The sequence below is a fragment of the Anolis carolinensis genome, chromosome 2, assembly GCF_035594765.1.
Source record: "Anolis carolinensis isolate JA03-04 chromosome 2, rAnoCar3.1.pri, whole genome shotgun sequence".
NCBI lineage: Eukaryota > Metazoa > Chordata > Lepidosauria > Squamata > Dactyloidae > Anolis > Anolis carolinensis.
Window position 1 is genome coordinate 273361653 of NC_085842.1, and position 27069 is coordinate 273388721.

A 27069-nucleotide genomic window follows, 5' to 3' on the forward strand; every position below is an offset into this window, starting at 1 on the left:
GGTGTCTCCAGATATAGAGGCACCTTGTCTCAGTAAATATTTAAACATTCTTGCACATTATTGCAGCATAGTGATTCTACTGGCCTCCCTTTTCCCCACAATGATCTGTTTCTCAGGCAGTGCGATTTCCTGAGGGTTCCATTCTCACTTATTAGTTTTCTTATACCTGTCTATTGTCAGAAATGCACTGGACATACTTGCCATATGTGATAAGGTGATTGAATTGACTTGAAAAGATTGGGCTACTTATCAGCTACTTTAAAAAAACCCTTTAGCTAATCTCAGTGAAATTTAGCCCATATACTGACTCTTCACAAAACCCAATTAATCCAATTGATTCTCAGTATTACTTGCTTTCTTCTGACTTATAAATCTTGAGAAAAAACCCTGCTCCATTACTCTTCAAATTTTATAAATAGAAAACCCCTATGCTAGTATGATGACAACTTACTTAAAACCAAAAAAAAAAAATGAAATCTGCAAATTGATAGAAATCGATACTTGTTCTGATATTGCTACCTTCTGATCAGAATCCTTGGAAACTATGTAATGTTTGACTTATATAAATAAATATGTACAAACAGCTTTAAGTAGAGGACAGAAACAAATATGCGGAGTATCTATGCATTAAATTTCAACAATCCCCCAACCATTCAATTCATTATTACCAAATGGGCAGTACATGGCTGAACTCCAACTTTGCTTAAACAAGACTGATTAACAAAATTAGGTAAAGAGAGCATTAGTTACAGAAACAATGAAGATGCTGGGGAAGAAGCTGGAGAGATATCGAAATAAGATGCAAGAAAATATCCATGGGGCAAGTATTACCTCAAAATTTAACATTTATTTAATCAACTAACTCCTAAGTGTTCATAGAGATCGGTTTTTAAAAAATCAGAAGTCCTACTTGCTAACTTTTAATGTGTGTGTGAACCAAATTATTAACCCTATACTGTACATCACCACAATAAAAGAGTGGGATTTCCATCAAATATTTATATTACTGCCTTCCGTTATGAAAAGTGGTAGATCAGTTTGTACTTCATTGATTAGTACATTGATTTCTTTATTAAAATAATCTGCAAATGAAATCTTAAGTACTCAGTAATTAAAAAAATATCCATCATGCATTTAGTGGATCTGTTGGAAATACCTTTTATTTGTTCTGTGAAGCCATAAACATTTCAAAAGAGCTTTCACATTATTACAATTGCACTCAAGCAAAGCGAATCCCAAATGATGGTTTTGGAGTTCTGTTATTTCTTTGTTGGGCTACCAACATGCCTGCTGGAGACGAATCACCACAAGGGTGAGTAACATTTCATTTTCATAGCTATGGTGGGGACAATGGGAGCAACCTAGGGATTGTGAGGTCCCTCGTACAAAATCCTTAAGAACATCAACTGTTTTGTAGTGCAGTCTCTACTATTATTTTTTCTCAAATTATCTGAAACCTGAATCCAGGATAAAACAAATGTCTAATTTCTTAGGATTTGTGCACAAAAACAATCTGCAGCATAAGAACTGTTAATAGAACAGACCTCCATTATGGGATTGTATCAGAGGTCTGTCTGGTTTTGCTTTTTCTTTCAGCAGTGGACAACCAAATGTTCGTTAGAGGCTTATAAACAGGATTTGAAATCTGGTGAAGTGTTTGCAAGTAGGGAGTTATATGTTCTCTATAATAATGTACAATATAGTGAGAGTTAGTAGACTAGGATAGATTCAAACTTAGTAATAATTAACGTATTAATTAATAATAATTAACATAAGCCCCATTAATTACTATATGTCTTTCCTGATGACACTGAGATTGAGTTAAAACATCAATATTTCTGTGAGAAAAGCTTATTACGCACACACACACAATTTTCAAAAGAGCTAATGCAAATACACCTTTTAGGTTAATACTGGACTGTGGGAACAGAGCCGCTGTTTGTGAGGCACTTTGAGTCTCCGTATGAAGAGATAAAGTGTGATATAAATAAATAAATAAAAATCCCAGCAGTATCTTCATAGGCTGTATCCTCAAAAACACACAGGAAAAAATGTGGGCACCCTAATGCCTTAATTTCAACAATACCCATATTTCTTCAATTGTAAGATGCCACTGATTATAAGACACACCCCAATTTCAGGACTACCACCACCAAAAACATATAAAATACACCTGCAATTCTAAGATGCATCCCATGTGTCTTAGAACTGATGAAATACAGTACTTGTACAAAATCCAAAGCTACTCTACCAAAATAAGGAGAGTTGGGTAGACTAGTATGAAGAATACTTGGAAGAACATAACTAATACTAGATCATGTGCTTACTGTTCAACTGTTTAATGTTTTCAAACAGCTTGTCGCATTTACTAGTAGAGATATACACTTTAATGTTCATGTATTATTAATAGATTTTTTCCCATTTCATGCAGAGCCTGAAGCACTGATAATTTGTTTGCCTCTTCCTTGTTGTATGACAGACAAGCAATCAACCAGCAAGAATGAGGAGGGTTCCTAAGGCCAATAATTGAGTACATTTATGACATTACACCCAATTAATAACTCTGCATTAATTTTATGATTATGTGAATATATTTAGGCAAGACTGATAAGAAATGCTTCCTCAAGAGAAGAAAAACAGGTAAAGCTATACTTTCTGATAATTAACATTTTCCCCTGATTCGGTTTCCTTATTAGTGATACAAACTTGGATACACATAGATTACTTATTTTTTAAAAAAAGGTCTTCCCAATTTTAGACAAATATTTACTACAGCAATGACATGAAATTTGATTTATACTATTACTAACAGATATAATGATGCTACATTATATATGAAACATTAAACACTACTTCAATTATATGGATCTATCTCTAGCAACACACTTTAACCAGAATTCTGCCAACCTTATTTGAGTATGATCGTGTTATTAGGAAATATAGGATAGTGAAATCATGATACATGTGAAACAAAAAACCCTGCACATTTGAGAACTAGATTAATATCTCATTACAAGGATGAGTCTAACATCATGGATTCTGAGGAATAGCTTTTTAGCATGCACACTGTTTGTACCTGTCTTAGTATGTATGCTACCCTTACATAAAGCTACTAAGTATCAAGATTTACAAGTGTGATAAAATACAAGGCAATCAAGTGAGATATACATTGTTAATTTATCCATTTTTGAACAATTTATGTGTTCCAAAGGTAGCAAAATTATTTCAGTCAGAAGGCCCAATTCAATTTGGAAGATATTATTGGGGTCTGGATGATAGTTGTGGATATGCCAAAAGCAAACTGGGGTGAGATGGAAAATCTCCCAAATAGCAGCAGATTTTAGTTTTAAATATGCTTGTGCCAATAACTAAGTCTCAGGAGATATACTTCAGCCTTTTAAAGTATGCGAAAACTCTAGATAATACATAGAAAATACAAAATCATGATATCAAAGGACAAGGCAAGGTCAGTGGGGAACTCCAGAGAGCCAAACTGGAACCCAGAATGGCTAGATTTAGCACAAAGATCCAAGGTTCCCCACCTCTGATGTATTACTAGGTTTGTAATCGGTATAATCATACAGATCAAGATAAATATAATCCTTACAACAAAGCTATGAAACTCATATTTATCTGAACATGACATTCACTCTGAAAATCACAAAAAGTAATACCACCTTCTAGATCTAGAATATCTATAACAACTATCCAATTAAGGCCTTTAAAAGACTACTTTTACAAAGGAAAGTGCCATTTCCTTTAGTCATTGTAGCTGCAAAATAATCTGCCACTAAAATACAGTATTTGGAGATACTGTTGTATCATGGCCAATTGAGAATGTGCCTAAGGAATAGTTTTTTAAAAAAAATATCTACTTATGTCTCAAACATATGGGAAGTGGCTGGCAGTGATATAAGTTTAAAAACAAAAATACCATGCTGATGGATGCTAAACACTCTCTTCCTCTACATTCCCCCAAAACAACCCTGAAGGCTTTTTCCACAGCCAGCATACCAGACGCCAGCCTATTTATTGCCTCACAACCTCTGAGGATGCCTGCCATAGATGTGGGCAAAAGGTCAAGAGAGAATACTTCTGGAACATGGCCACACAGCCCGAAAGACATACAACAACCCTGTGATCCCGGCCATGAAAGCCTTCGACAACATATTTATTTATTTATTTATTTATTTATTTATTTATTTCCAGCATTTATACCCCGCCCTTCTCACTTGGGGAGACTCAGGGCGGCTTACAACAGTTGGCAACATTTAATGCCAAGAACATAATAATAAAACAAAAACAGTACATATCATCAATTAAAACTATAAAAATACATCATTAAAATACATTATAAATTTTAAAACATATGTAAATTAGATCCATTTGTCTAAAAACATCATGCTTCAGCCTTAAATTGTACCATGTCGACGTTATCGTATTACTCGTTAAAAGCTTGTGCACACAGTCATGTTTTCACAGCCTTTCTGAAACCCAGAAGGGTTGGGGCTTGTCGGATATTTGTGGGGAGGGTGTTCCTCAGCCGGGGAGCCACCACTGAGAAGGCCCTGTCCCTCGTTCCCACCAGCCGCGCCTGCGAGGCAGGTGGGACTGAGGGCCTCTCCAGATGATCTTAGGGATCTAGCTGGCTCATATGAGGAGATACGTTTGGATAAGTAAATTGGGCCAGAACCGTTTAGGGCTTTATAGGTCAAGACCAGCACTTTGAATTGAATAGCCTAGCTACGATGATGTCCTTGGGAAGACAGGAGCTTAGTAAAGTGAATGTGTGACTTTAAAAAATTCACAATAAATGTCCCATTTATTTTTTACAGCTATGCCCAACACTCCACAATGTAGTTTCTAACTGATTTGTACATAAGAAAATTAAAACACATGGATCTAACTATATCATCTCCACTTTATCCTCAAGACGTAAGCATTCTGGGTTTAGAGAATCATTATTCTTATTACTTGTTACCAGGGCTAGAGTAGCAGAACTGATTGTTAGACTACACCTACCTTTAAAAATACGTTATTTCAAAGCATCTTCAGACCCTACAGCCATCATTATTACCAACACAACCAGAAATAGATCCTACTATTTGTGCTAGGTTGTAAAAAAAAAATCACAATTTTTGTAAAAAATTCAACAAAATAAAAATACATAAAAGCACACACACAGAAATATAAGTGGAAACTATGTCTTATTTAAGTGGACATTCCACAAAATCTCACATACATCAAAACCTGTATATGTGATGGCATAAAATCTTGTTTAGCCTAACCATCAACTGATATTGAAATGATCATACATCTTCTTCATAAATTGTGTTTCAAGCTCAAACATTTGCTGAAATAAATCTGGTAAGTCCAATAATCCCCCTAAAGCTCCCACCAATATAGTAATTCCATCCTGCACCTCAATTTAAAACCAGTCAGGAACTGTTTATATATATATATATATATATATATATATATATATATATATATATAGTTTAATATGAAAAGCACTGATACCATCTTTATTCATTGGAAAGGAGCAATACAGGTTTGAGAAACAGACAGAAGTAGTAAAGTACACATAATTTTGACAAAATATTTTTCTTACTTTGCATCCCAGACGTGATCACCTCTGTGGAACACGACTAGGTTATTGTTAGGATCCAAGGCCAGCCCAGAAACCTGGCCCAGCTTAAGGTTTACTCCAGGCCAGTCAGTTATTTCTTCTATTTTTAAATCTGAAATGTTATAATAATATATGAATAAAATAATTACTCATCACACATTGTTAATAATTTATCTCTTTTAGAAAGCAAACAGTGTACTCTTTTAAATCCGCACACAGTACATGAAAAATATTAGGCACATTATATAAACTATAAAAACAATAATAGGGGTGTATGTAATATTATGTTACATATAACTCAATTCCCAATATGCACGTGGAAAGGTGAGTTCAGTGGGATACGTATAAGATGCACCCTTTCAAAACAGTACAAGAGAAGCATAAAATAATGTTTGCCTTACTGAAGATGGATATTATTCTTGGGATGAAATTTATTACAAAAGCAGACACACTGATTTTATTATAGTTACGTGCAACCAAAATTGAACTGACCATAACAATGAAACACAGAACAATGTATTATGCATGTGTATTTGGATATACCCCCCACTGATGAAAGTGGAACATTTCCAAGTGAGTGTGCACAGAAATTCTGACAATCCAAGCATATAAACGTGCATGCCATTTTTCACTGTTGGATATTTAACCTTTGACCTCCATTCCCCACTCTATCCCAAGAGGGAAAGGTGAAAAAACACAATGATCCCCAGCAGACTTGCAGTATTTAACAGCCATCTGTCATACACAGTATTCACAAACCCCTTTTCACGGTCCCTTTGTAAGGCAGCAATGGTTAATTTAAAGAGCTAGACCTATGTGAAAATTTCAGCAGTTCTGAATTATGACTGTTTAAACTTAACATCCATTATGCCTCCTAATGCAAAGGAGAAATGTTTTTTTTTCAAAATCTACTACAAGCTGTAGTCTAATACAGTCATTCAGATGCAATTTTATGTAACAAAAAGGATAGATTTTAATGTGGTAGAAATCTTGATGATAAATTGACAGAAAGACAGATAGATTATAGAAGAAAAAGGAACCAAAAGTTAAAAAATATTATAGAAATGCTACCATAGTCCAAAGACAATTGTTATTTTTAAAGCTTCAAATGAAATCTTCCTACAAAAAGGAGGTTCATTTTTGTAATCAGCATTTTTGAACAAGGATAAAGTTAAACCTGTATTTCCTATGCTCTGTTTAATTACAACCGAAAGCCAAAATGTCCTCAAATAAGGGGTTGAATACACATATAGGTTGGATCTACACTGTAGAAACTGTACTATGTAGTCAGTGTAGACCAAACATGGGCAAACTTCGGCCCTCCAGGTGTTTTGTACTCCAACTCCCACAATTCCTATTAGCCTACTGGGAGTTGAAGTCCAAAACACCTGGAGGGCCGAAGTTTGCCCATGCCTGGTATAGACCCATATTGTGCAGTGTAACTGTACTGAACTCTCTAAGGCTGGATCTACACTGCAAACTGCATTATATGGCAGTGTAGATCCAGCCTTAGACAGATGCAAACAGATGAATAACGGGGAACCTTTCATCCCTTTCCTCTTCATGGCAATCACTCCAACTCCTGAAAATGTAACTAAAGGCCAAGGGAACCTGTTGCATAGATGGATATGTGGGGAAAGCAGTGAAGATGAAATCACAAAAATCACGTGGAAGCAGCTTTCATGAGTCCTTGATCCAACATCCAGCCCAATGCAAGGTTTAATTTCTAATATTTATCAACTACCCCTTTTGTTTGATTCGTTTGTTGGTTGTCAGAGAGAAAGAAGCCAACAGTAAAGGAAGAATAATAATGTGATCTTGCAAACATCTACTCAGAAGGAAGCTCCAATAATTTTATGGGTCTTTCTTCCAGGTAAATGTGGAAAGGATGTAAGTTTAAAGCACAAGATGCAGATACAGGTTGAGCATCCAATACCTGCAATTCCAAAATCCAAAATTGTCCAATGGGATGGATTGAGAAAGTAAACCTTTCCTAATGATTCAATGTGCACAAACTGTTTCGTGCACCAACTTATTAAAATAGTGTGCATAAAATTATCTATATAGAAGCAGCATATGAAACAGAAATGAAATTTGTGCGCAGACATAGCTCCCAATTCCAGGATATCTCATTATGTACATACAGGTATTACAAAATTTAAAAATCTCCAACATCCAAAACACTTCTGATCCCACGCATTTTGGATAAGGGATGCTCAACCTGTACATTTTTATGAACTTCCTTATATACTAAATGCTTGATAGTCTTTAAAATTGCATATATAAACACTTAGCTAATATTATTTATTTCATTTGTATACTGCTTTTCTCACCCCTAGGGAGATTCAAAGCAATTCACAACACTGGCAAAGATTCAATGGCTTAAATCCATACAAAAACAACATTACAAATTTAAAAGCAATCACAAATAGCCATAAATTAAATGATTAAAAACAATAAATTCATCAGCATAATAATAAAACATTATAATAACTAGGAAGATGGTGAATTAGTTAAAATTTCAAGCAACACCATTTTTGCTGATGAGTATGCAATATAAAAGCACTAGCCATGGCTAATACTGTGAAGCCAATATTCAAGCCAGCTGCTGTACATCCAATATTAATGTGAATATGTACCACATGCAGGATTATGAAGGTTTTTAGGTTAGCCATAAAGACAAGACCAATTTCAAAGTGACCACTGTGCAAACAAAGCAACAAATGGCTTCCAAGTATTTTTTCTATGGACCTTTGTTCAGCCAACTATAGTCAGTGTAGGTATAAATCTTCTCAGACTGAATACCAAATGAGATATTGACTCAACTCAGATGTTAAGCCAAGGCATATTTAAGTAAACTTAAGCTATGGCTTGACATAATGTCTGAACTAACAAATCTTAATTAGTAGTCAGTAACCAAACTAGAATCAGGAACAACTCTTTGAAGATGTGCAAGCTCTAGTTCTTGATCAAGATCATTTGGCATGGTGTCTCAATTTATAAAGTATAGCCTTCCCTATGACTCCATCTTAGGTTATTGCTGCACTATAGAGATGGGACTGAATTTTGAAGCCAAAAGCAGTTAAGATAGAAATAAAATAGATAACACCTCTAAACTGAATTCTAAATATTGATTAGTAGAAGCAATTATTTGACATGATGCCTGAACTGAAATATTTTTGGACTTTGCTGATTCATGTAAATAATAGTTATTCATATAAGTAACTTTGATAAAAAAAACATGCAAAGGAAATACAGGTCTTTATCTCCAATTCTTGGTTAAGGAAGAAAAGCTGAGGGCTTACCAACATCATAGCAAGTGAACTAGACCAACTTTAGCCAATGGCTGTGCTCACCTTCTGTTTGTAGATATTACTTTAGAAGTAATAACCATGTTGACATATAAGGGGATATATCAAAATGCAACAAATAACATAAAATATTTTATTATTTGACAGGGCATTGAAAGGAAATCAAATCCTTCTGTTTACCATGCTAAAATTTGATCACTCAGTTTAACAAAACATGGTGACCATTTTTCAAGGTCAGTTTTCAATTATATGGTAAAATGCTATATTATTAACACATCTCTTTCTTCTTTTATAAACAATTGATGGAAAATAGTAATAATAATAAGCTTTATTTATATCCTGCCCCCTCTCCCTGAAGGGACTCGGGGTGGCAATCATATCAATTTGTGAAAAAAGGACAGAACATTAGTTATCAAGGAGACAGAATAGCTCACATGTACATAAGAAGAATACTTTTATCATAGACCTTAATACTAAGGCACTTCTTCAGTCTTGGCTGACTCTTACACTGAACAAATGAATTTTTCATCAGTACATCTGGTATAAGAAGAATGTGATGTACCACTTTGATTAAAAGAAACAAAGTCACACTGCACACAGCATTTGATATCCCCTTGCAAGCTTGACAAAAGTGGAGTACAATTTATATTATTGGACATTGTAACAGAAAAAGAGCCCTAACCCACCTCCTGTAAGTTCTTTTTCCCAGTTCCCTTCACCATGTTTAGGCTGTTGCAAAGCAAGATGCCTGTTCTCTGGTGGCCTCAGAGTGGACTCTAATCTGTGAAATTTGTGAATTCTGTCTCTGACAAGAATGGCATTGGCCCTTTCATCGTTACGGGAAAACTCTCTGACATCAGGCCAACCAAGATCCTTCTTCTGGACTACATTAGCAATCTCAGCTACAAGATCTGATTCTGCCTTTTCTGTAGGGTTATATTTGTGCACATGAACAACATCTTCCCTTTCTCCTAGCAGCTTGGAAATGAGTGAATAGAAATCACCTGTGCAGGGGAAAAAAAGAAAGAAAGAAAACAGATAAGAGAAAGGGGGCAGAAAAGTCAGGCAGATTGCAAGATTTTTTTGCAGCAAATTTGACAAAGAATAGAAATTTTATGTTACTCCTAAAAGCTGGCTTGGTTCAAAACTGATGCTCATAAACTCCTGCCATAAATCAAAGACTGCTACAGTCTTTACGGTGCCTTTTCAGAACCAAAGCAAGTGAGGCTCCTCATCTTTGGAAGTCTTTCCAAGGGAACAAAAGCACAATTTTGACAAGAGACTTCAGTAAAGATTTTTTAGCAATACAATTCTGGAGCACTTACCTCTGAAATTTTGCTTTTAATAGACACGCTGAAATGTAGCTCCCAAGTATAAAGTGCACCCCTCCAATCACAGGAAGCAGAAATACAAAAATAAAACCAGTCCCAAATAAAGTGTATCCATTTTTTTACAAGATGTTATGAAAGTCACACAGGCTACTGAAAATGCCATTGATATGCTGTGCTGGTCTAAATTGTTTGTCTTTTTTTATGGAACCGAATTTATCAAATAACAAAGAAAGGTTTACTCATCTCTGATTTTCCTTCCAAAATCAGCTTGATTAACCACCCTTCCATAAAATCCAGGTTTCTTTAATTAAGTTCACACATTTCTGGAACCATTTCTATTTTGAAAGCTACCTATTTTATTCTGAGTCCCATACTGAGCCAATATATTTTTGTTAGTTAGGACTAGTTGTGCTGAATAAATAGTTTATGTTTACTATGCTGAATAAATACTTCATGGTCATATAAAAATGGCAGTAAAAGGCTTGGCCTTTTCCTTAATTGCCTGGTTTTACTTCTGTCTGTTTCCTGTGAGTTAGATATCAGAAGTAGAAACAAAGAATGTAAAGCATAATTTATAGCAAACTTAAGAATCTTTATGCCTTCAGATGTTTTTGATGTGACTCTCCGGTCAATATGACCAATGATAAGGAATTTTGAGAGGTGTGGTCTCAAACATTTGAGGGCAAAATAATTTTCATTCCTGGTATAAAGCTAATACAACCACTTAAGAAAATGTGGGAACAGCATGCATATTTTCAAAACAGATCAGTTCATTAAAATACTCAGAAGACACAATATCCATCATATGTAAGGAAAAAACCCGACCATGTTTCCTACACCAAAGTCCTTCATATTTCACTTCAGTAATACAAAACGTCTCCAAAATGTAATAAAACACTTGAACACTCCAGATTTGCAGTAGCTATCCATGTCAATGAACCTCAGAACAGTTTACAAGCTCTGTGGCAAACATGTAAAAATGCTAGGTTGTACAGGAGTTTGATAGAAAAAAAACCAAGATCCACATGAACCAATAAACCAGAGAGAGAGAGAGAGAGAGAGAGAGAGAGAGAGAGAGAGAGAGAGAGAGAGAGAGAGAAGGAAAGAGAGTTTTAATACAGACAGTCCTTGAATTATAAACATCTGACTTACATACAACTCCTAGTTACAAATGTAGGTGAAACAACAGGAAATGAGAAAAATCTACCTCTAGGAAGTGAAATTCACTCCTGGAAGAGTTGTCATGGGAAAAAGGTTCTCCACTGACGCCTTATTGCCAATTCTTGTTTCCACAAGAATTCAAAATTTTCAAAATCCAATTATTATGGGAGCAGAAAATGAGGTGAAATCTTCTAGACAGCTAAACGACAGCTAAACGAACCCCACAGAGGTGTTAGTCCTTCCTTATGCAATCCAAAACTTCCTCCCTCCCTCCCCCCCTCTCTGTGTGTGTTGGAGTTACACTGAAAATGTACCTGTTCCAACTTACATTCAAACCCAATTTGAGAACAAACCTACAGAACCTATCCTTGTTTCAAGTCGAGACTGCCTTTGCTTAAAACTAATACAGTTAGGTTTAAACCTATTTGTTTTTGATATTAACACAATAGCTATGAAAGAGTAGCAACCAGTTCAGCTCCATCCAGCTGTTTGATCCTCTTGTGTAAAAGCTCTAGGCAACTGGCTAAGCTACAATAGAAAAGTAAATACATTAAATCTTACTCCCATTTGCCTACAGAAGAGCCGTTGCCATTTTCCATTTCTGTTGATTAATCTTCATTGGTGAAAGGGCAAAATCCAACTGAATGGGACATTTCACCTGCAGCTTCCAATGGAAATACCTCTCGTAGCTGGTTTTGGGGTGGTGCAGAGAAGTATGGGGAGAGGAGGAAATGGAAGAATGTTCTGTTGCAGCCACAACCACAACACTGGATTTAGGTTTTTTTTGTCTCTGGTTTGGATTAAGGCTGTGAACATCAAATTTCCTGGCTCAATCATGACTTCAGTGACTTCTTTGGCTCTCAAACATACTTCATTTAGTTTAGTGTACAATGGCTGCTGAGGTTATGGATTTCAATTATTTAGGTAAATTTATGAAGCCATGCTACAAAATATTCTTAAGAGTTATAAAAAATGAAAATGGTAAATAACTAGGCTCCAGGTCTTTCATGAAAAATCCATTATTAAGAACTCAGCAAGGAGGAAAATTAAGTCTTTTCAAAATGACCCTAAGAGAGTCTGTCATGTTTATAAACACTCATGGCTCAACGATTTTGACTAAATTTCCAATTTCAGCCTTTGGAAGGGGAATATCCCAAGTGAAATCCCCTGTCAGAGAATAATTGCTGGAGTTAATAGGGCCAATTTTCATGAAATGAACAAAGCAAATTGGAGCCGAACAAAATGTGTTAAGCCACCCTTACTGTCACGACCCAGGCTGCAGAGCACCAATAACCATACACAGAGGCCAGAATCTATCTAATATCTTTATTGAAGGAATATATAAAGTTAATAAAAGCAAGTGTATGAAATAGTCCAGAATTAGTCCTTTCAGGAAAGGTCAAAATTAGTCCCAAGAAACAATGTCCAATATGAAATATTAAGGTCCAAAGTTGTAATCCAATAACCGAAACACTCACTTTGCCAGGCAAAGTGAGGGGAGATGACAAGGTCCTTTAGTCCATGAACTTGAGCAAGGCTAGAAGGTAACTTGATTCTTGGAACACAAAGCTTGATTCAAGGCAACAAGGAAACGAGGAGCAAGAACAAGATCCGTGGTAATTACTTGGCGAGGTCCGGGAAACAAGGCAAGATCCGGGGAGAAAAACAAGGCTGGGAACGAAGGCTTGGAACAGGAACAAAGGCTTGAGAGCAGGAGTAGCTGTCCACACACGCTGCTCCGGTAGCTGACGAATTGACTCCGCAAGATTCCTTCGGGAGCAAGGAACCTAAATAGGCCTCGTTTTCCCACCAGAGAACACTTCTCTGGGGAATCAGAAACGAAAGTCAATCTCTGTGTCCAGATGTATGACTCCCTAAAATCTCTCACGGAAGCAGGCTTAATCATCTGAATGCTTTGCTGCAATTCTCAAGCTCCTGTGATTAGCCTGCTGCACTCCTTTTTGCTGGAGATAATAATTACGGCGAGAAAAAGGGGGAGATTTTGACTCAGGGCTTGTTTGGCAGATTTCTGGAAGACAAACCTCCTGCAGGTGCAAGGGCTCCATTTCTGGCTGGGAAAGTTCCTTTTCTGGCTGAAATGGTGGGAAACCCAAGTTTTCCTCTTCATCTGTCACAACAGCACTAGGAACGGGACTACATGGCCCATGAGTCATCACACTATCCCCCTCCTCAAGCCCCCTCTCAAACTGGGACTCTCTCCCCGAGGCGCGAGGCCGCGGCTTGGCGGGATAGGTCTGATGGAAGCGGCGGGTTAAATCGGGGGCATGGACTGTGGAAGCGTCTTCCCAAGAGCGTTCCTCAGGGCCAAAACCCACCCAGTCAATGAGATATTGTAGGCGGCGGCGGTGAAAGCGAGAATCCAAAATGTCCTGAACCTCGAATTCCTCCTCCCCATCCACCAAAACAGGAGTGGGGGCCGGCCGGTCTGCATCAGGGCGCACACCATCCGCCGGAAGGAGCAGGGAGCGATGAAACACTGGATGAATGCGCATTGAGCGCGGAAGTTGGAGTTTGAAAGTCACGGGGTTAAGTTGCGCCACCACTGGATAGGGACCAATGAAACGGGCATCTAACTTCCGGCAAGGGCGATGGGAGGGCAAAAAGCGAGTGGACAGAAGAACCCGGTCTCCTACCTTGATTTCGGGGCCCGGCTGGCGATGTTTGTCAGCGTGGCGTTTATAGTCCTCCTTGGCTTGGTCCAGTTGCTGGAGTAAAAGTTGTTGCACCGCTGTGAGTTCCTGCAGCCAGTCCTCCGCTGCGGGAACTTCTGAGGTTTCAATGACAGAAGGAAAGAAACGTGGATGGAAGCCGTAGTTTGCAAAGAACGGGGTTTCTTTAGTTGAAGCCTGGACCCCATTGTTGTAGGCAAACTCTGACAGCGGTAACAGGGAAGCCCAATTGTCCTGCTGGTAGTTCACATAACAGCGAAGGTATTGTTCCAAAGTGGCATTGGTGCGCTCAGTTTGCCCATCCGTTTGGGGATGGTGAGCCGAAGATAAACGAGAGTCTATGCCCAATAGTTTTTGTAGTGCTTTCCAGAAACGAGAGGTGAATTGGGACCCACGGTCTGTGACCAAACTCTTGGGCAATCCATGCAATCTGAAGACATGTTGAAGGAATAAATCTGCAGTCTCTTTGGCCGTGGGAAGGCCATCACAGGGAATGAAATGGGCTAACTTGGTAAAAAGGTCCACCACCACTAGGATCGTGGTGAATCCACAGGAAGGTGGTAGATCAGTGATAAAATCCGCAGAGATTATTTCCCATGGGCGAGATGGGGTAGGGAGGGGATGTAGAAGCCCTGAGGGCTTTTCCCTTCTTGTTTTGGAGCGCTGGCATACTGGGCAGGTGTTGACATATTTTTCCACATCCTTGCGGATCTTGGGCCACCAGAAATCTCTTAGGATCAAATGCATGGTTTTGAATAGTCCGAAATGCCCTGCTGGCTTGCAGTCATGACACAGACGAAGTGCTTTTTCCCTGCCCGGTCCTGGAGGGATGTAAACATGATTTCTATAGCAAAGTAGCCCATCCTTAAGCGAAAAGGGGAAATGTAGTCCTTGGCGAAGTTGGTCCTGTGCCCAGGCATCTGCTTGCTGACTAGCCCTGATTTCCTGAGCACAAAGGGGCCCTGGAGTAGAGGGAGTTGATTCAATGGGAGTGGATTTGGTGTTTCCCACTGTGAGCGTGGCAAAGTTCTCGGGCTGTAGCAGCTGGGACTCAAAGGTCTCTTTGCGCCCTGCAGCATATTCCGGTTTCCGTGACAGAGCATCTGCTTGCTTGGTCTGGGCTGGGGTTACATAATGGATTTGGAAGTTAAAACGTTCAAAGAATAAAGCCCAGCGTTGTTGCCTCTGATTTAGCTTGCGGGCAGTTCTTAGATGCTCTAGATTCCGATGATCAGTATGGACTTCAATGGTTAATTTGGCCCCTTCTAACCAATGTCTCCAAGTTTCAAAGGCTGCCTTTATGGCTAAAAGTTCCTTTTCCCAAATAGTGTAATTTCTCTCTGGTGCGGTCAATTGACGGGAATAAAAGGCACAAGGGTGAAGATGATCTCCCACTGGTTGTAGGAGTACAGCCCCAATCGCCACATCGGAGGCGTCCGCCTGCACGACAAAAGGGGTTTCAGGATCTGGGTGCTGAAGGATTGGCTGGAACGTGAATAATTTCTTTAGTTGCTGGAACCCTTTCTCTGCTTTATCTGTCCAGCGGAAGGGCTGTTTCCCACGGATGCAGCTGGTGATTGGGTCAGACCAGCGGGCAAAGTCTGGAATGAACTTGCGGTAGTAGTTCGCGAACCCCAAGAAGCATTGCACCTCTTTCTTGTTGGTTGGCGCCCGCCATTCCAATACTGCCGCTACCTTGGCCGGGTCCATGGTGAGCCCTAGTGGCGAGACACGATAACCCAGGAAATCTACCTCTTGTAGATCAAAAGCGCATTTTTCCAGCTTGGCATAAAGTCCATGATCCCGCAATCGTTGTAACACCATTCTGACGTGGTTCTCATGTTCTGATTGCGATCTAGAAAACACCAAAAAATCGTCCAGGTAGATGATCAAGAACCGGTCTAGATAATCCTGAAAGATATCGTTGACAAAATGTTGAAACGTTGCGGGAGCTCCACATAAACCGAAATTCATGACCAGGGTTTCGAATAAACCGAATTTAGTCTGGAAGGCAGTCTTCCACTCGTCCCCTTCCCTGATGCGGACTAGATTATAAGCTCCTCGAAGATCCAGTTTGGTGTAAACCTTAGCCCCTCGAAGCCGGTCTAAGAGGTCCGAGATCAAAGGCAGGGGATACCGGTTTCGCTTAGTGATATTGTTCAATGCTCTATAGTCCACTACCAAGCGTAGGTCCCCTGACTTCTTTTTCACGAACATCACTGGGGAAGCGGCTGGGGATTGAGAGGGTCTAATAAACCCCTTGCGGAGGTTTGTCTCTAAGAACTCCCTGAGAGCTTCTTGTTCTGGTTCAGTCAGGGAGTAGAGGTGTCCTCGCGGGATCGGGGCCCCCTCCACCAAGTCAATGGCACAGTCATAAGGTCTATGAGGGGGTAGTCTCTCGGCTTCCTTTTCATTGAATACATCCCAATATTCTGAGTACTTCTTGGGCAAGGTGATGATGGGTTCAGCGTCTGTGGCATGGCAGACCTTGGCTACAAGGCAATGGTTTTGGCAATATTTTGAAGCAAACTGCAGTTCTCTGTTGGACCAGGAGATGCTTGGGTCGTGGAGTGTCAGCCATGGAATTCCCAAAATCACAGGGAAGTGGGGTACCTCGGTAACAAAGAAGGAAATCTCTTCCATGTGTTCCCTTATCCACATTCTGGTGGGTTCCGACCACTGGCTTACTGGACCTGTCTTGAGGGGGCGGCCATCGATGGCTTGCACCACACGGGCGTTCTTGAAATCATGATATTGTAATCCCAGAGAGTCGGCATACTCTCTATCAATGAAATTGTTTGTGGCTCCTGAGTCTATCATGGCATGGACCATGACGGGTCCTTTTTTCACCGACCACAAGGTGACCACTAGGAGAAATAGGACCCCGGTTGGCGGCTCTTGAGTGGGGTTTTTGACCGGGTTGGCGAGCCTCTCTACGCCCGGTCGCTGGCTTCCCCCGCCGGCTGCGCGCCAGCCGCCTCAGATGTCTTTGTCTCCGTGGAGGACGCCGCCGCCAGACGGGCGGCGGGCTTCCCTTTGGCTGGACACTCTCTGGCAAAGTGGCCCCCGTTTCCGCAGTACCAACAGAGATTTAGGCGTTGGCGGCGGGCCTTCTCGGCGGCATCTAGTCTGGGACGCACGTTGCCCAACTGCATTGGCACCTCCTCGCTTCCTCTGGGGTATGGGGCTGGTGGCGGGGGTCTCCACACGGGACGCGGCTGGACGCCGGTGGGGGCGGGAGGTTTCGCTCCAGCCCTACCGCTCTGGCCTCGGATCCATTGCTTTCTGTTGGCAAGCATGACTTCAGCTCGTAAACATTGATCAATGAGTGCTTCAAGAGAGTGTGGAGGATCCACCTTGGAGATTTCTTCCAGCATCTCAATGTTGAGACCCTCCCGAAATTGTCCTCTGAGGGCTATATCGTTCCAGCCGGTGTTATGGGCCAGCACTCGGAACTCGGCTATGTACTGGGACAAGGGTCTGTCTCCTTGGGAGAGGCGCCGGAGTTTGTGGCCGGCTGCCTCCAAATTGTCCTCGATCCCCCAAGTCGCCTTAAGGTGGTCCAAGAAGTGTTGCGCTGATCTTAGATGTGGGGAGGCTTGGTCGAACAGTGCCGTCGCCCAGTTGGCCGCTGGCCCGTCTAGGAGACTGTAAATCCACGCCACCTTGATGTCTTCTTGGGGAAACTCGGCAGCACGGGCCTCTAGATAAGCCTGGCATTGGCGACGGAAAACATGAACCTTAGAAGCTTCTCCAGAAAACTTGGTTGGCAACGCCATGGCCGGGAGACGGATTCCGCGCTCAAACCCCTTATTTCCCCATCCTGCGCATTGAGCTTGTCACGGATGCGGTCCACTTCTTCCTTGTCGATGGTGTAGCTGAGTGGCTGGCCACCCGGCACGGTTCCGGTAGACATTCTGGCCTAGGTTAATTGGTGCTTAGGGTGGCGGAGTCAAACTGTCACGACCCAGGCTGCAGAGCACCAATAACCATACACAGAGGCCAGAATCTATCTAATATCTTTATTGAAGGAATATATAAAGTTAATAAAAGCAAGTGTATGAAATAGTCCAGAATTAGTCCTTTCAGGAAAGGTCAAAATTAGTCCCAAGAAACAATGTCCAATATGAAATATTAAGGTCCAAAGTTGTAATCCAATAACCGAAACACTCACTTTGCCAGGCAAAGTGAGGGGAGATGACAAGGTCCTTTAGTCCATGAACTTGAGCAAGGCTAGAAGGTAACTTGATTCTTGGAACACAAAGCTTGATTCAAGGCAACAAGGAAACGAGGAGCAAGAACAAGATCCGTGGTAATTACTTGGCGAGGTCCGGGAAACAAGGCAAGATCCGGGGAGAAAAACAAGGCTGGGAACGAAGGCTTGGAACAGGAACAAAGGCTTGAGAGCAGGAGTAGCTGTCCACACACGCTGCTCCGGTAGCTGACGAATTGACTCCGCAAGATTCCTTCGGGAGCAAGGAACCTAAATAGGCCTCGTTTTCCCACCAGAGAACACTTCTCTGGGGAATCAGAAACGAAAGTCAATCTCTGTGTCCAGATGTATGACTCCCTAAAATCTCTCACGGAAGCAGGCTTAATCATCTGAATGCTTTGCTGCAATTCTCAAGCTCCTGCGATTAGCCTGCTGCACTCCTTTTTGCTGGAGATAATAATTACGGCGAGAAAAAGGGGGAGATTTTGACTCAGGGCTTGTTTGGCAGATTTCTGGAAGACAAACCTCCTGCAGGTGCAAGGGCTCCATTTCTGGCTGGGAAAGTTCCTTTTCTGGCTGAAATGGTGGGAAACCCAAGTTTTCCTCTTCATCTGTCACAACAGCACTAGGAACGGGACTACATGGCCCATGAGTCATCACACTTACTGACATGCTTGATAAAATATTATTAATGTTAGGTAGCCTGCTTCCCTTACTAGCCCCCTCAAATCAGCCTATTTCTTAATTACTTATTACAAAATGTTTTTGTATTCTGGTATAAAATCAGACAATAACTAACTCCTACACACAGCAAGAATTAGTAATGAAAGGTGTGTACTACATTACAATGTTTTGCTTTCCTCCAACTAAACAGGATGCATTCCAAAAGATATGTGAACCCCTTATGATAGGATGTATCTGTATTTATAGTGGATACCTGCATGAACATCCAAGTGAAACAGCCTTGAGATTAAACCCAGTTAGGAGGAAAGAATTGAGCATCTGTGAGTACATAATACATTAAGTAATATTAGGACATTAGCAGAGTGCTTGTGTTGATAGGAGATGCTGGGAGCCAACTGCAGAATGGGCCACCAGTGAGCTAGTTATGCAAGCCTAGAATAAAATTACAAGGAGTTTGAAAAGCTGGGAACTCAAGGCAACTTGGGCTACTAGCATCAGAAAATACACAGAGAAGCTTTGGGTTTTTAAAAAGATGTTTAAAAGTTGCTGAAGGAAATAAAGCTTAACTTTACTTATGTTTTAGATCAAATGGATGCTATCATAAGGACCAGGAAACAGGCAGCCTTTTCAATGAAAACTGCAATTGCTTCTAGAAGAATACAAGTCATTACTGTCTCCTATTACTCGAAGCAGCTAATAATAGCAGTATGAAGCTTCCTTGGATGACAGCAGCAAATCCAATACTCACATAATAAGATGGGCAGGGACAAGAGATGTGATCTTTTAAGTCAGTGGTTTTCAACCTGGGATCCCCAGATGTTTTTGGCCTTCAACTCCCAGAAATCCCAACAGCTGGTAAACTGGGTGGGATTTCTGGGAGTTGTAGGCAACAAACATCTGGGAATTCCAAGTTGAGAACCACTGTTTTAAGCCATGGTACCTCATTTTTAATCTCTTCCTTTGTCTGTGATGTAGGAACCCTCTCTGATGACTGTTGAGGAAACTAAAAATGCTTTCTCCCACATTAACTCTTTTATTTTGTAATGGAGTTTGATAAGTATTGTTGAATTAAATCTGCTAATTGCTTTCATCCATCAATTATGCAGGGAGATTTTAAAGCTGTTCTTCTCTTGTGACTGAGTGTTAAACATGCAGTTTTAAATAAAAATACTATTACTATTTGAATAAATCAGAGAAACTCTTTTAATTTTTACACATACCCTTCAACACCTTTCTGACATTACTGTTGCATTTTCTCAGCTGCATATTGAGCTTGTCAGAATGGTTCAGCAAAAACATAACTTATTTGTTTTATTTCAGCTCAAGAGGCAAGTTCTTTTGTTCTTAGATCACACTAGTCTTATATAGGCACTTAAAATTGCTGATTCTACATTGCTTTAAGCCTTAGGCTGACTCTGTGGCAATCCCAGATTCTCATTGAGAACCACCTTTACAAGTCCCACTTCCTCATTGAAAGGACAGAACACACCGGTAACTTCTCATCAATAATAGAACTGTTTCCTGGATGATAGAAAAAGTGGCTCAAAGGCTGGTGCACCAGAAGTTCGTGATTTTACTTCACTAATGCATAAATAAAGCCAAGCCTCCATAATGAAGAGAGTAAAATGTGATAATTAAAATCAGTATTACCTACACACAGGATGGATATAGGTAACTGGTTCTTACTTTTTTTTTAAGAAATAAGTTGCCTGCAAATTCTTTGAAAAAATACTCGCTGTAAAAATTCTTAATGATTCTAATAATATATTTTCTTTGGTTATGTGCCCAGTGTGTTTAATCTTTCAAGCTCTAAAGTCATTTTTACATTAAGCAATACAGTACTTGATACAACCAGAACAAATGTTACCTTCCTGACAGTATCAGTAACCTAATCTAAATTGTACTTTAGTAGTAAAAGTAAATCTCAACCACTGTCTACTTCACACAGTCTGCTCAATACAAACGGATTAAAAATGGACTATACAGGGGAAGTTATAAAAAGCTGGAAACTTTGATGAAAAATTACACATTTCAAATTTCAAATCAATCCAGCTTTCCAGAACTTATTTTCATTCCTGGTTTCTCTTTCTCTCTGTCTCTTGTCAACCTCCAGGTATTTGAGGATGTGAATAATTTAAAAAATCAGCTTAATGATTAACAGATTAAACCTATTTCCAAAATTGGTTTTAAGTCTTCCAGCACTTACAACAACTGCAATAAAAAGTTGTCAGGGAATCGTGGAACAAGATATAATTTAGATCAACCTGTTAAAAAGTAATTACAGACACTTCCACTTAGTCTGAAAGAATTTTGATTTCTTCCTTGACTGACCAAACTAAAGAACTTGTTTCCATAGAAACATTGGGGGGGGGGGGGGGAGATTGAGTAGAGAATTGTTAGAAAATAAATCAGTACAGCTGCTTCTTGTCTATGTTTTTGCAGGACAAATTATACTATGTAAAACAAAATGGACTGCTTTTGTTTGCAAACCAATGCTAAGGTTTAATTACACCATACAATTATGAATGAATGATATCTTCAAAATTACCATTAGATGTCACATTCATAGAAGTAACAGTCAGATTATATAGGTATTTCTGAGCAAGGCAGCTCTTGCTGAGATCTACAGAATTTTCTTTAGAGGAGTGGGTGTGAAATTACTTTTTATTTGTTTTAATGTTAAAGTTAAACCTAGTAATTTTGCATGCTTCAATTATCATGAAGTGGTGGCCCTGAACTTCAAGAGATATGAGGATCCAAAATCAGATTTAGGGCAAGGCATCTCCTCTGACTTGACTTTCAATTTGAAAGAATTATATCACTGCGATGATGCGAAGCACTTTGGAAGCAGGTACATCTTTCAATTATTCAACACTGCTATTTAAATTGCGAAGTGGCAGATATGAAAAATCAGTAAAACAGAAGGTTTGAAACGGAAAGTTTGGGGTACTTTTTAAAAGCTTTACTAAGGCTTCAAACAGAATTAAAGGGCATTTCATGACTCACCTGAAAAGAAAAAAAAATCAAATTTATTATTTTAACTTGTTAAACATTTCATTTACCAAGCAGCCCTTGAATTTAATGCCATGCATCCTTTAGAAATTCTATCGCATCCAATTGTTTGCAAAAAGTCCCATGAGGACAATGGTGTAAAAGTAAAGGACAGGTTAAAGGACAGATCCCACAAAACCTTATCACCTTCCAAGTGTTGCCCTGCTATGTATTTCAAATAGTATGTGAAAAGAATAATCACTGAGAGTATTGTATTGCCCAAACTGGTAAATCCTATAAACGTTGAGTGCAGTATAAATCTAAAGAAAACAAGATGCAAACACTGCAGCAGAATGGAAAAATCCACAAAATATACAAGAATAATGCACTTTTATGGTAAGAGCATGAAAATTTGGCATAGACCTTGATTAATATTTGAATACTAAGCTATCGTTCATTTGGCTCCTGAAAATGATGGTAGCCATTTTTCAAAATGTCTGCCATACATTGTCAGAGAAAAAGAGGCTTCACCTCTTTAATACATATTATATGCTGATTTCAAGTATTGTACTTGGAATTATCAACCCCAATATTTTACTAAGTATTTTGCCCAACAAGTCTGCACATTTATATAGCCAAATATTTGATATTGTGACACCTCAGGCAACGTGAGCACTGGGAATCAGACACGAAGGCCAATAAACAGTCTAATATCTTTATTAAGGAAATAAAGGAGACAACTAAAAATAAGCAGAGTATATAGTCCAGCAGTAGACCTTTCAGGAAAGGTCAAATATAGTCCAGTAATATGAAAGTAGATGTCCAGTATTAGAGTTCAAAGTTTTAAATCCAATAACCGAAACACACTCAAATCTTAGGCTGTTTAAGTGGGGATTAAGGCAGGAGCTGTCAAGAGTTCCAGGGCTCAATCCGAGGCTAGGATGCAAGGCAAGGCAAAGTTAGTCGTGGTAAAGCTGAATTGCTGTCCAGGCTTGACAGGGAGATGAGACGCAACGCTGGTCTACTCGAGAGTAGCACGCTGCAGAACTAGAGTCGATGTGAATTCCTCAACTGACACGTTGAACACCGCGAAATCTATCTGGTGCCCAGAACTTTTATGGGATTTTGCTCTCCTCCTCAGCCAGGTGTCTGAACTCTTTCCCAAGGGAAAATGACCAAAGTCAACAACTTTGCCAGATGCAGTCCTCCCTGAAAAGTCTCAAGGGAACCAGCTTAATTAATGCTTGCTTTCTCCGCTAAACAAGTGCTCCTTCTGGAAATCTGCTTTTCCGCGCGCGAAGCCTCCCAAAACAATCTGCGGTCAAAACTAACATTCTCTGGAGAACTGGACTGAGAGCCAAGGCCCTTTTTTATGAACTGTGGGCTAGAACTGTCAACAGGGGACATCTGGAAAGAAACGGAATCAGGCGGAAATGGCAAAAACCCCATCTCTTCTTCGGTCTGCTCCGTAATGACGACGGGGTCATGACTCGGGGGTCTCTGAGACACTACAGATATATTCAGCTATATATTAATTCTACTTGACAGAACTTAGATCTTAGCTCTCTTTGGCATTTGTTTAAATTAACAAATTACTCCTTATGTTTCAAACTAAGATTGTTGCAGTAATGCAAATAACGTTTGTTCCCGTGGATCATTTGTTCATCCATGTATAGGCGTAAAACTAAAATGAAGCAACACAGAAGCTTCTCAGTCTAGTTTAATCCATTTTGAAATATATTTTCTTTTAATATTCATTGGTTAAACAAGTTTTAATTAAAACTAAAGACAAAAGCTGAGTACTTGTCCACGTTTGAGCTGATTGTTACAATATAAAACGCATCATTTCTGAAATTGTGAACAAACACATATATACATAGAAGTTCAGTTTTTTTGTAATTCCATTGCTTCTCACAGTCCTTCTTGTGACTGTAGGATTGCGCATCTCAGCAGATCTTAGCTGCATAAGACCAAGTTGTCCAAAATGCTAGAGTGTCTTTAGTACTACTCGATGTAGTCTGTGCTGGAAGCTCTAGTCTCAAAGGATTATCTGTTCTCACAAATGAGGTCCTTGGTAGATAGTCCTTTTTACCAGTTTATCTAAATATGCATTTATAGGTGTTATAAGTATGCCTTCATGGGTGAATTGAGTGCCCATTATTCTGTGCAAATAGTTTCCTTTTTGCTTCATCTGTGTTAGTATTGATGCTTGGTTAGCCACACAAAAGGATCACAAATCTTTCAGTGCAACAGAAAACATCTGCAATAAAGCTTCATGCCATAGATATCTTCAATAATGTATCCATCTCTTGCAAAACTTGGTAGAGTGTGAATAGAGAACAAGGGAAATATCTGAACCTTTGCTCGTCTTAAACCAGCTCTCAGTCCATGAGCGGCTGCTAACTACCAGAAATACCTTTCAGTTTCAAATGCTGACTGTGGCTTGTTCATTGGCTGCAATCCCCGTGGAAAGGATACAGACAGTAACACAATGTCTGTATCAATCATCTGAATGAAGATGTTATTGTGCTCATGCTGCACAGAATGCAGTGCATGCAGAATCTGCTTCTTCATGAGTGCATGGTACAAGAGAAGCCAGATTCTCCAGTGTTTGTGAACTCATGCAGGGTTTAAAGAGTACAACAGAGCTCTTAACATTTGGTACCAATTACACAAAAAATGTCCAATAATAATTACTAATAGTGTACAAAAAGACACCTCATCTTAAAGATGAGGCTGTGTTTGGTGGCCATTTTTAAAATGGCTACCTTGGTCATCAGAGGGTAAATTAAACTGTGCAACAGTAACCTCTATAAAAATAAAAAGCTGTGCCTGTACCAAATTTCATGCATTTATCACAAGTGCACAACATAGCTAATTCATCCCACTAAGGCATTCTGAAATGACACTTTTTATACATTTCTCTTTCAGAATCTTTGGAACAAAAAAAATGGGGTCAGAATTAGTCATATAAGCAATGCTTCCACTGGAATGGAAGTTACAGGTTGTCCATGTCCACAATGTGTTCCAGATTAACTATTCTATGCAGATAGTCTACTTTGTCCAAATGACCAGATTTCTATAAGCTTATCTTTGAGATTCTTTATTATATGTCTATCTCAATTTTCCCTTTATAAAACTTCCGACAGCTTCTCAAACATTCCCAGTTGTACCCATGCACCCCAAAAAAGTACATATGCTTAGTTTAAATGATACTGCATATCCTACTCCAAATCCATCGGGCCCATGACTTTTATGCGTAAAACAGTAAATTAAATACTCTTCTCTATTTATTGACCCATAGTTATTACACTAAAAAGCTCATCCTCAAAAATGTCAGCCATAATCATATTCCAATAAAACATTATAGATACTGAAGTTTATCCAGGCTACTACATAAACACATATTCTGCGATTCTATTTTCTGACGCTGTACATAGGAAATAAAATTACAGTTTTATTAAGCAAATTAACTTGAGAACAGGAAAATCAAATAAGATTAAATGAGGTAATGAATTTACCTACAAGGTTGGGGACTGGTAATTGACTATTTCCTCTCAAATCATTTATTATGTAAAGCACAGCAATGCAGGAGCAAGGATGAATTCATTAGCTAGTTAGCAGAAAGAACAATAGCTTCCACATGATCATAATATATCTAAAGATAATCAGGGTACTACTGATGAAATCAAACATTCAATTGTGTGTGTGTGTGTGTAAAATGTCTGTGAGATAAATATTGCACATACCCTGGTCTAAAACCTCCTCCTCTTCTCTTTTAGGCTGCTGCATTATTAAACCTGTATCTCCATTTCTGCTTTCTGAAAAAGAAAGTGGATGAAATCTAATTTTAGATTGGCAAGAAATTCATACACCTGTGCACAATGGTATCTAAAATGATTTGCAATGTATTGAATGCAGATGCAGGCATATAAAATGGTGGAAGCAAACTTCTCCTGCCCTTTATTCCCATATCAACCCCTTTTTCCATGATACATTGAAGAAAATACTGTTTTCGGGAATCTGTCAATGGCTACTTCATATACCATACCTAGCCTACTCCAAAATCACATAACTGTTTTGCTAAAATTTGGAACCAAACTAATGAGCCAGTCTAATATAACACCCATTTATTTGCTGGGCCCTAAAGACAAAATACATTAAAATTCACAACAATTTGTGACTCAGTTAACACATGCCTAATTTTGTGGGAAACTAAGGGATCATCATATTTAAAATGAAAGTCTCTATCGACTTCCTTGCAAATACTTTTTTTTTTTGGCAAACAATTGTATCTGCAAAGGGTTTTTTACCTTCATGATGTCCATGGGCCATCATGGTCATATCAGGCTTGACTGGAATTGGAATATTTGCCTCTTGTGGTATATTTTTGAACATCTCTGGGTTTATGTTCTGTGTGCAGGTCATGTACGAGACTGCATGTTTGGCTTCCATGTAATACATAATGTAGAAATTGCACATTTCATCACTAGCTGTGCCTCTAAAGTGAAATCCAATAAAGAGAGCAGAGACATACAAACAATTATGATTAGCATTAGTTTTAGATAAAAAATTAAAGATACTTAGAGAGATTGTCATAAAGTGAAAGCAGGAGACCACAATCCGATTTCAAATGATAAAAGGTTAGACAGCAGTGCTTTTTGAGTATACCATATTAAAAATGCATAAGACTCTTGGAATAAAAAGGCCATTATCTTCAGCTGTTTGCATAGCATTTACTTTATGGAACACCAGTCTCCATAGTTTTCATTAACAATATTAGAAAATCTCAAAAATGCTTTGCAACTGAACCAGCAATAAAAAACTATCCCCTTCATTGCAAACTCTCTAGTTACCATCCACTTTTTCATGCATATGCAGTGCATCAACTATCTCTGCTATAGTGTTGTCCCACTGAATTTCATTTTTTAAGATATGGAAAATAACAAAATAAATTAAGATATCAGTTAAGCTGAAAGTTTTATATTGTATTTTTTGGAATTTTCAATAAAAACTTCCAGCTCAATAAAATTTAATAAAATTTATTTTTAAAACTTAA

At 39.1% G+C, this 27069-nt stretch overlaps 1 protein-coding gene across 9 annotated transcripts in view; it reads right to left on the reverse strand.

Annotated features, from left to right (window-relative positions):
• pam (peptidylglycine alpha-amidating monooxygenase) overlaps nucleotides 1-27069 on the reverse strand; it is a 213217-nt gene that overhangs the window by 21106 nt on the left and 165042 nt on the right. For 6 of the 9 annotated variants that reach the window (XM_016994838.2, XM_008113969.3, XM_008113968.3 and 3 more), the window contains exons 13-16: nucleotides 26324-26511; nucleotides 25760-25831; nucleotides 9627-9944; nucleotides 5612-5741 (exon numbers count right to left, since the gene is read on the reverse strand). In XM_016994838.2, the coding sequence (XP_016850327.1) occupies nucleotides 5612-5741; nucleotides 9627-9944; nucleotides 25760-25831; nucleotides 26324-26511 (708 nt within the window). The remainder of the gene's footprint in view (nucleotides 1-5611; nucleotides 5742-9626; nucleotides 9945-25759; nucleotides 25832-26323; nucleotides 26512-27069) is intronic. The other 3 variants (XM_008113972.3, XM_062972227.1, XM_008113970.3) reach the window with 1 other exon arrangement.